This window comes from Arachis ipaensis, chromosome B9 (assembly GCF_059453495.1).
Source record: "Arachis ipaensis isolate K30076 ecotype BB chromosome B9, ASM5945349v1, whole genome shotgun sequence".
NCBI lineage: Eukaryota > Viridiplantae > Streptophyta > Magnoliopsida > Fabales > Fabaceae > Arachis > Arachis ipaensis.
This window is the reverse complement of record NC_142444.1, coordinates 5837270-5847955: the sequence shown is the minus strand read 5'-3', so window position 1 is coordinate 5847955 and position 10686 is coordinate 5837270. Positions and strand designations below refer to the sequence as shown.

At 31.7% G+C, this 10686-nt stretch overlaps 2 protein-coding genes across 2 annotated transcripts; one reads left to right on the top strand and one right to left on the bottom strand.

The window, feature by feature from the left end:
* LOC148543597 (protein FAR1-RELATED SEQUENCE 5-like) lies at positions 1-2262 on the bottom strand. Its single transcript, XM_088498587.1, has one exon. It carries the CDS (start codon positions 2260-2262, stop codon positions 1-3), a length of 2262 nt encoding a protein of 753 aa, XP_088354713.1.
* Positions 2263-8610: 6348 nt separating this feature from the next.
* Positions 8611-10337, top strand: LOC148543596 (uncharacterized). Its single transcript, XM_088498586.1, has 7 exons — positions 8611-8752; positions 8842-9038; positions 9154-9158; positions 9332-9368; positions 9467-9559; positions 9634-9735; positions 9861-10337. Exons 1-7 carry the CDS (start codon positions 8611-8613, stop codon positions 10335-10337), a joined length of 1053 nt encoding a protein of 350 aa, XP_088354712.1.
* Positions 10338-10686: the final 349 nt, after the last annotated feature.

Here is a 10686-nt window from a genome sequence, read left to right as displayed (position 1 = left end):
CTAACTATCACTATTTAACTCAGCCGTTGCTTCGGTACACATGTCGCCATCGTCCGAACCGATTGCTTCATTTTCTAAAACGTTGTTGTCAATGTCCTTTTGCCAAGGACATGTTGTCTTCTTATGTCCTTCCATTTGACAAACACTACAACGTTGCCGCTTCTTCCTCTTAGATGGCTGTCCTGAGCCTCCAGTGGTTGGATGCACATACGGATTGATACTTCTAGCAACACCTGAGTGAGGTTGATTATCTCCTTCGTCTGCAGCCTTGTAAGATGAGTACAATTCCATAATTAAATCACGTGTCTCTTCATATCTCTCTGGTATTTTAGCAGCAACAGCAGCCAGTTGTTTAGAAAATTCCACCAAAGCACTTTGACGACTAATAACAACAGCATCCCTGGTGAATCCATTTGGATCATTGAGTGCTGATTTAACCTTTTTTGTCCATCTATCCAATACCAATGACCGGGGAATCTCACGGATGTCTCTGTCAACCAGAACTTTCACAATATGTTCGCACGGAATACCAAATGACTCCATTCGTAAACAGGTACACATGAAGATCATTTCTTCTTGACGAAAATCAACGGTCCACGTAAAATCGGGCCTCCCATGCTTACACACAATGTATTTTATGCAATCATCGTTATTATCTATGTTCAGAACTCGCATTGATCCAGCTCTGGAGAGAAATGGCCGAAAGAAAAGAAATATCTCATGAGTGTATAACTCAGCAGCATATCTCTCTAGCAGCTCTATACAAGTTTGCATGACGGGCACCCCACGTGTAGATTCATAATCAGCACTAAATTTGTTAAAGCGCATGTGTGCTACACACCTTTGAAAATGCTCTACAAAACTTGTCAAATCATACCGCGACCCCACATACCTTCCCACAACTGAGTGTAAACCTTCACATCTTGATGTAGTTCTAAAGCCAGCAAAGAATTTTCCTCTTAGATATGCAGTAGCCCACATATGCTTCTCTTCGTACATCTTGATCACCCACGGCTTATCCTCAATGCCAAATTCTTCAATAAGCTGAACCCACTTACGCTTAAACACGGGAATCTCGTAGTCTCCTGTCATGATTTTTCTAAATTTAGATGTAAACGATGGATTTCCAACATTGCTAGTTGCATTTCGAATAAGGTGCCAAGCGCATAATCTATGTCTGACTTCGGGAAATACATCTCTCACTGCATTCCTAATCGCCATGGCCCCATCAGTTATGATTGAGGTCGGGGTCTTGCCCCTCATTGCAAACATGAGCTGACGCAGGAGCCAAACATATGTATCAGTAGTTTCGTCTGCGATTAACGCAGCAGCAAAAACAGTTGTTTGGTTGTGGTGGTTAACCCCGCTGAATATTACTAACGGACAACTATACTTGTTCTTCTTGTACGTAGCATCAAAAGCAATAACATCCCCGAAGAGTCGGTAGTCTAGTTGGCTAATCCCATCAGACCAGAACAAATTACGTAACAGACCTCTTGAATCGTGACATGCCTTGAAATATAATTGTGGATCCTTCAACCGCATATCCTCCAACTTCTTCAACACTCGTGCTGCATCACCAGGAATTTGACGCCTCTCCCGAGCAATCTTATTGTACATATCTCGGGGACCATAGCCAACAAATTCGTATCCGCCTGCTTGGCTAGCTAGAAGACTAAATATCTGCGAGGTGCTGATCCCTGACTTTAGCATGTTCATCATTTGCATAATATCTGCCTCTGACATTTTTCTGTGGGCAGGCAACATAGCACTGAATTGTGTATCCAATAGATCATGGTTGTGTTCGTCAGAGAAATAAAAGATATGCCACCTTCCACTTTCTGGTACAAATTTAACATCCATTCGGGCTTCACATCCAGTTCTTGTTTCCAACCTAGGCTCCTTCTTCCTTTTTTCCATCGTGTAATATTTCTCCATCCTGAATCCTTGCCTGTGGCATACAAACAGTTGTCTGTAAATATCGCCACTACTATTCTTGAAGGTCTTGCTCTTCCTTGCACTAAAGCCCTTCGACTTTGAGTACTTCATATAAAAATCAAATGCAAGCTGCAAAGTAGAAAAGTGGTATTTGCCAATGTCCTCCGCAAAATTCTCACTAAATTTCACAGATGTAATGTCTTGCACGGAGTCAACCGCATAAGCGGCTTCAACGATATAATCTAACGTATCAGATTCAGAAAAAAACGCTCCCTCGGTTATGATATCTCTGAAATCTTGTTCGAATTCACTCTGTTCATCCATCATATCTTGGTCAGTTACTAGCTCTTCTTGTTGGTTAAAGTCATCGTCCTCCTGGTATTGCTCATTCATCTCAGTGTCCGTAAATATACCTGACATCTTAAAATGTCCAATGAAAAAAAAAATCAATACACTCCATCTTATAACATTATATACAATAGATAGATTCGTATATTGCTAGTAGGGACGGATCCAGAGATTTTAATATTGAGGTGCCAATTTTTATATAATTTTTTTTTAACCTATAAAAATAATAAACATATAGTTATTGGAGTTAGTTTCTTAATGGATTTATTAAGATACATATAATTATAACTTTTTCCAACAAATTTATTTTTAATATGATAATTACATAAATAAAATATAACTTTAACAATTGTACATTACAAATTTATAAAATACCATATAATTTATAACGGGGTTTGTTAAAAATGATCACATACCTTATTAACTAAAATTCATTCTTTCAAAAGTTTTAAAAAAATTTGAAAATAAATTATAAATTATTAATTAATTGAAAGACACGGTACCATTGTAGAATACAATATATAAGATATCTTTATAAAATTTTCTTTTACCAATGTGAATTTAGAAGAAGAATTAATATTTTTTACAAGAAAATATTATCTACAGTACATAATGTGATTACCAAAACATAACTACTTAAGTTGTTATTAATATAAAAAATATGAATGTTAAATATATTAATATAAAAAAACAAATGATTTTAAAAAAAATAAATATAGAAATTATTATATAAAAACTAATTTGAAAGGTACAAAGACTTGAGGGTATGATATTAAATTAGTTAGGTAAAGATATTAGTGAATTAACAATTAAGACATAAATCTATTACATAGTGAAAAATAATACATATAAAACTATTAAATTACCTAATATTTGTTTTTATTTTTTAAACACAAATTTTATATATAAGTATAATTTCTTAAAATTTTGGGGGGTTCAGGCCACTACTCGCCCCCTCTAGGTCCGTCCCTGATTGCTAGCCAATTAGTAATAAAAAATAATAACATCTATTTACTTTTTAGTAATTCTCAATGTCTTCTCAGTTAATAAAAGATAAAAAAATATTTTTTCATTACACAATCAATTTTACGAATAAAGTATCGAAACGAATAATAGGAAAATTAGATATTCTATCCACTTACCTCGATTTTGTAATCAAAACGATGGATTGTTTTCTGAACACTACAATGAAAAAAATTGATTGGACCTTTGCTGATTGGTGCAACGGTGATTGTCGATTAACGATGAACAAAAGGTGGATATTAAATAGACTGATAAAAAATAAAAAAAATTGGATATTTAGTAGATGGATGGATGTTCGAAAGAAAAACAATGAGATTTTTTATAAAGAGAGTGATACACGATTTTAATGGTGGGATTGAATAATTGGTGATGGATTATTCACCAATTTATAATGTTAATATTAAGGAAAAGATAAGATTAGAGTATCTAAATCAAAATAAAACTTTACAAAAGCAAGATAGAATTTTAGGTCTATCTTCCAAGCTGCCACGCCCTTCATAATCCGCTATAGGGTCTCGCGGAATACATTTTAGGTCTATCTCTTCATAAACCGCTGCAGGGTGTAGCGGTTTATGTGTTTCAGTGTTTGAATGTAAGCCGCGACAGGGTCTAGCGGATTACGTGTAATTAGAAACCGCGTTAAGGTGCTGCGAATTACATATAAATAGGTTTGTTGCATTTTGCGTCTGGTTTTTTATATTGTTGTATTTGCGTAACATTTTCTCTCATTTATTTTATTTATGTAAATTGTCCAATATTAAAAATTATAATATTTATTGAATATTTGAATATATTTTTTTAGAGAAAATTCAATTAAAAAATTAATAAAATATAAAAAAAATACTAAATTCAATATATAAAATTCTCTATTAGTTTATACAAATACAATTGAACTAATATTTATTTATTTATTTTTTATATTTTGTCTAATGTAAAAAAAATTAAATTTAAAAAAACCAATAAAATCTAAAATAACACCACTAACTTTGTGTTTGTATAAAATATGAGTTTGTTAAGTTATCAAGCCCCATAAATGATAAATATATATAAGAGTTGAACACAAATCATTGTAGCTAGAAAAATATAATATTAACCAATTAAACTAATTTTATATTTTTTATCTATATACAACTCATGCTTTTATAAAATATTTGGAGAATCATGATCTCCTATTGTCTTAGAAAAGTTGTGCCACTGATCAAAATTGATTTCAAATAATAATAATAATAATAATAATAATAATAATAATAATAATAATAATAATAATAATAAAAGTTATTTAGTTAGATTGATATATAAATAAATAGATAAAAGCATAACATGTTTTATTATTTCAATGAATTTTTATATAATTTTTAATTCAATTTATATTTAAAAATTAATCATCAAAATGCATATGTAGTTTACTCGTAAATATTAAAGTTAAATAAAAAAAATAAAAAATATAAACTTTAACTAAATAAATTCACTCAGTATATAATATCACAATATTTTATTTTTTTATTAAATTGATTTAATATATAAGATTCTACTAATTTCTGTTTTGAGAATACATATTAAAAATACTATAAAAGATATTTTATTAAAAATAATCAAAAAATATTTTTATATTTTTAATTCATTGAATACATCAAAAATTAAAAAAAATTATTATACATTCAAGATATATATACTTTTTAGCATACAAAATAACTAAATCTATTTAATAAAATATTTATTTTGCACAAAATTTAATGAAATAATTTTTATTCTAATACAAGGTCAAACACAAATTTTCAATTGGAATATATATATATATATATATATATATATATATATATATATATATATACTCTTGCGTGCACTTTTTGGAAATTACGATGGCTGTGTATCCGTTCCTGGTCATATGTATATAGATACATATATTTTTGTGTTTTATAATCTTTTACTTTGTGAAGATAAAATGAATTCAACTACTAAAAAATTTTTAGTAATGTTAGGAAAATATTAAAAAAGGTCAATTTATTTTATTTAATATTATAATAATTAATGAATACTAAATAAAATAAATTCTTATTATTAATTATTTTGTCATCAAACATTTTCGAAAAACTCTATTACTATTAGGTATCAAAATATCAATCAGATATATTAATAAAAAAAGGGGACTCACCTGTATGTTAAGTTGGTGATAGAACTAAAATACAACCTTCGGAATCGTGCCAATGATGTAGATGACTCTATAGTGACATAACTCCTCTCGACATTGCCCAAAATCCTCATTTCTATAACTGAAATGAATGGTGTCCCTGTGCCTTTGTTAACCAAGCAAATAGGATATAATCCAGCGATAGAGTGTGGATGATCTCATAGTTTATGCTGACTGAAGAATTTGTGAATTTTACCATGTCCCAAAACTGAACTCCAAGATAAAGATCAAACTCTGGAAGCTTATTAAGACCATCATAGTTTCCATACAAAAAACTAGCTCTGATTAAATATCTAGTAACACTTGTTACATTTATTCTGTAACAATTTCTTATTCCATTAGGAAAACTCCGAAGGTAATTAAAATATTGTGGATGAGTCGTCTTATCTTGGGATGACACAGTTTTACTCACACCAGAATCAATGAAATTAGCATCTGAAATGTAATTGATTCCCGTGTTCTTCTCAGTGTAATTGGAATTTTCAGGTAATCCACAATCTATGCTAATAAATCCTGATAATCGAAACCATTAATTAAACTATATATATTGAATTAAAGAAATTGTAAAACTTAAAATGACTCCTCTTCAAATTTTAGTAAGTAACCGAACCTGATTGATCCTGGCCTTGGACCGTTGCTATGAAAGAAAGAGCTCCAAGCAATAGAAAAAGAGAATTTGCGATCATCTTTGCCATTGCATGCATATCCTATTTTCTTTGGGGTGACAAATTGCGAGGGTTCAGTGCTTCTATTTAACTAAAGCTCAAGATTTTTAATATACAAATTATGTAATATTATAAAGTTGACCCGTAAGGAGAGGGAAAATTAAAAAGTCCTGAGTCAGCTTTTATTATTTCTTCCTAGGATATTCTTTTTTTTTTGGTACTAGTTTATCACTTTCATTTAAAGATTTGTGGTTAGCCAATGAGTTTCTGCATTCTGCATGCACAAGACGGAATTTGAATTCTCAACACTTATTTAAGCGTACAAGTGATGAGTTGACCACTCGACGAATCCAAGTTAGTTATATAAATTAATATCTAGTAATTTAAGATATAAGTATAAAAGATTTATTTTCTTATAACTATTATATAATTTGAGTAATGCTATATAACTAAAAAATTTTATTTTTTTTAGTTAATATTTAGTCAATACTCTAAATATTAAATATTAAATTTTAAATAATAAATTCTATATTTTAAATTCTAATAATATCTTTTCATATTTAGACAAAAAAATTTCTAATAATATAAAAATAAAGTATTGACTAATCCCTTAAATTTTCTGATATAATTTAATAAACTAAAAAATAAGTCTCAAAGCAAAAATATTTACATAGCTTAAATACTAAATTGATTTAATAAATTCTTGATTTATATAGCTTAATTTATTATATTTGTTTGTCATTACTTTTATAAGAAACAGAGCGAATTAAATTAATCAAGTAAATTTATTATTTTTGACATGTAATATATATTAAAAAAAAGTTTAATTTTGATATATTAAGTATAAAATACAGTCGTGCAATTACATCTATTTTTTTTATGATTATTCACGTGGTTAATGTAAAATATAATTATTTTAGCTGATATAGCGTTAGTTTGTTACGTAATTAGATGTACGTGTAAAACTATTTTATACTAAAAGTGCATCAAAATTAAATTCTATTAAAAAACCTATTTAATTTGAAATATTTGTATATAACGTTTTGAAAAAAAAAAACCATAACTTCTCATAAAAAACCATTAAACTATTCTTTACAAATATTATTATCGTTCTTTCTTTCTTTCATGTAAATATAATAATATAATATCATAATAATTCTGTGTTATTACAAATGATTTAGTTCGTGTGATGTCCTGTGCATTGCCTGGATCGGACATGAACACCGGTGATTAATTAAAAACATGATAAGCATATTCGTAGATACCTCAATAATGAAAAGCAACGATTCAACCCCGCGTAAAGTATATGTGTGAACAAATTAAATACAATTAAAATTCCATTTTATTTATTTCTTGTGTCATTTTATAAGATTTCACTTTGATTTTTTTAATTTTAATTCTCAACATAATAATAAGAAATTGTTTCTTTTAAAGATTTATCATTTTTTCTGTCTCGAAAAACTGAAAACAATAATGTTATATTAGATTTTTATAAATATATTTGTTCAAGATACTCTTTAGGTACTCTGTTCATGAGAGAACAAGAAAGAATGGGATGGGAAAACACAGGTTGGAGTAGGTCTAGGTAGTCACGATCCAAAGTCAAGGATCCAATGATTTGGAACTGAGAAGAGTACATCCGTTTAGAGAAGGCAGCGAAGCAGAGGACTTGGAAGACGCAAGAATATCTGAAGGCAGCGAAGCTAAGACTGAATCTTCTGAAACCAAATGGGATGATGAAATACAGAAAAACAGGAAGACATGGGAGTTGGCAGTGGAATCTGGAGCAGTTTAGTATAATGAAGAAGATGATATTATGACTATACTCCAAGCATAGAATGAGGCAATTGCGCAGAAGAAAAAGCAAGCTAAACAGAAGAAAAAGGCAAGAAGAAGTTCGACCGAAAAATCGCAAAAAGATGTGTACAATTGGTTTAAAATGGTTTTTGGTTCTTGGAATGTTAGGGGTTTGGGGAAGTTGGAAAATTGAGTATGGTGAAGAGTTTTAGGAGAAAATTTCAGTTGAATATGTTAGGTTTAATAGAGACAAAGAAAGAGGTAGTAACCAAATATGATGTAGTACAACTATGGAAAAATAATGTGGTAGGATGGGAGTACGTGGGGTCGAAAAGTGCATTCGGTGAGCTGTTGTTGATGTGGGATGAAACGATTTTTCAGAGGAGCAATTGTTATAAAGGAGAGAGATGGTTGTATGTGGATGGCGTGGTGGTAAAAAATAATTTTAAGTGTGCTTTCTGTTTAGTGTATGGTGCGCACCAAAGGGAAGAAAAGCTTGTCGTGTGGGAAGAGCTGAGCTTTTTATCTGGACTTTGTCAAGTACATTTTTGTTATTTGGGGGACTTTAATGAGGTTGTTCAAGTAGAAGAGAGGAAAGCAGCTACCACTTTGACAGTGACTGCAGCTGAGTTTAAATCTTGGATTCAGGATATGGAGCTTTTGGACCTTGCACTTGCTGATCGTATGTTCACATGGTTTAGGAGTCAGCCGTATAGTCGCATTGATAGAGTTCTAGTTAGTTTGGAGTGGTTGGAAGAGTTTCCTGAAACAAGGCTTAGAGGAGGTCCAAGAGGTTTATTTTTCATTCAGCTATTTTCCTATGATGTCATCGCAGCTTGGCTCCAATGGTAGTAACTAACACAGAATAAATATGTTTTACAGAATCTGATGGCACAATCAAACAGGTCAAATTGAGTGTGAAGGAAGCTATGAAGCCACCTAACGGAAGAAAGATCGTACTCAGGTTTAATAGTGCACTGCAACCAGTTGGGGATGAAGCAGGTCTACTGAGTGGCGTTATGGGACTGCTAAAATCTGACTACACCAAATTTTCAATCTGCGAGAGGGACTGGAGAAAGGTTCGCACCAGGGACAAGGTCTATAATGAATGTATAAAGGTAAAATGTTATTTTTTTCGTAACATTCCAGACTCATAATTTGAACCTTACTGACAATTTAATTTTACTATTGCAGGAAATGTTCCATTTTGAAGAAGATAGTAGAGGAATTATCAAGCATATAATATTCAAAATGCTAGGAAGGGCTTGGAAGAAAACGAGGAACAGATTATACCATCACTGCTATGACTCAGAACTTTCTCTTGAAGAAAATATTGAAAACCGCCCACCGGGATTACTACGGACCATTTGAGATTATTTCTCGATTATCGGAATAGTGAAGAAACACATGTAATATAGTTTTGTTTCATAACAGAAAAAGTCTATTTATGTCACATTGAGTTAGTCAGAACTAGTGTCTAGTAACTCTTAATTTGATGGCATGACAGGAGAAGTGTAAGAAAAATGCTAAGAATCGATCAAAGCAGCTTTACACTCACACTAGCGGATCGAAAAGCTTGGCAAGGCTTGGAGAAGAAGAGGTAATCTATTTTTGAAAATGTTTTTGGACCATCTCTTCTTCTACTTATTCACTTTGTCATCATTATTGGTATAGTCGGAACGACAAGGGAGGAGAGTTAGTAGAGGAGAGCTGTATCTCTTAACGCACAAAAGAGCTAATAGCTCCTATGTCCATGATGCAGCTCGGGCTATTGGAGTAAGTAATGTGTTGAAAATCGGGAAGTAGTTTCTCGTTTGTTTTAGTTTTTAAAGTTTTATTGGAAGTATGTGCGGTTAGCGACTATCTAATAAATGCTTATAATTGCTTATGTATGTGTGTAGGAAAGAATTGAGGCTATTAAGCAACGTGATGAATCCTCTAGACTGTTGTCTCAGAATGATTCGCTTGCTCAAGCTCTCGGAAAGGAGCACTCGGGTAGGGTGCGTGGCATGGGTTTGGGGCTGACTTCTAGTCAAGTCTTCGGTATGAATTTCCATCAGCTGAGCAATGGTTTTGAAAGGGAGGAGGCCCAAATGGTGCTGCTTGAACTACAAGCAGAGTTGGCAACCGAGAAATTAAAAAGGAAGGCAGTGGAGGATGAAGTAGCAGCCGAGAAGACAAAAAGACAGGCAGTAGAGGATGAAGTAGCAGCCGAGAAGACAAAAAGACAGACAGTGAAGGATGAAGTAGCAGCTGGGAAGGTTAGGATGCAGGCAGTGGAGAGTGCTTTGATATGTCTACTTCAAGAGCAAGGTGGGAAGCTGCCATCAGACGTCGCCACATCGATGAGTGCGTTGGAGGGACATATTAGAAAGTAGATCTTAGGATTATGGAATCTTTCTTTCTTTCAGATATGCACCTTTTTGGTGTTGATTATGCAAGTCTTAGTAAGGAGTACACTTTATTGATATTCGGATAATTATATCAATTAAATTAATTGTTTGTTATTATCGTTTACCTTGCAATTTATTTTTCGGGATATAAAATATTTTAACTTACTAATATTAAGAAGGATTAAAAAAAATTGTATATTAAAATAAATTGTATATTACTAATATGCAAATTATGTTATTTTTGAAGTTGACCCGTAAGTCAGCTTCTGTTGTTCCGTCCTAGAATTTTTTATTTATTTTTTGTGTGGTAATGGTTTATTGATGGTCACCGTCC

Excerpts from the sequence above, each read along its gene's own strand:
- LOC148543597 (XM_088498587.1), bottom strand. The coding sequence starts at position 2,262 with ATGGATGAACAGAGTGAATTCGAACAAGATTTCAGAGATATCATAACC.
- LOC148543596 (XM_088498586.1), top strand. The coding sequence starts at position 8,611 with ATGGAGCTTTTGGACCTTGCACTTGCTGATCGTATGTTCACATGGTTT. Across the intron at positions 9,369-9,466 it reads GGAATAGTGAAGAAACACAT|GAGAAGTGTAAGAAAAATGC; the intron begins GTAATATAGTTT and ends ATGGCATGACAG. Across the intron at positions 9,560-9,633 it reads CAAGGCTTGGAGAAGAAGAG|TCGGAACGACAAGGGAGGAG; the intron begins GTAATCTATTTT and ends TTATTGGTATAG.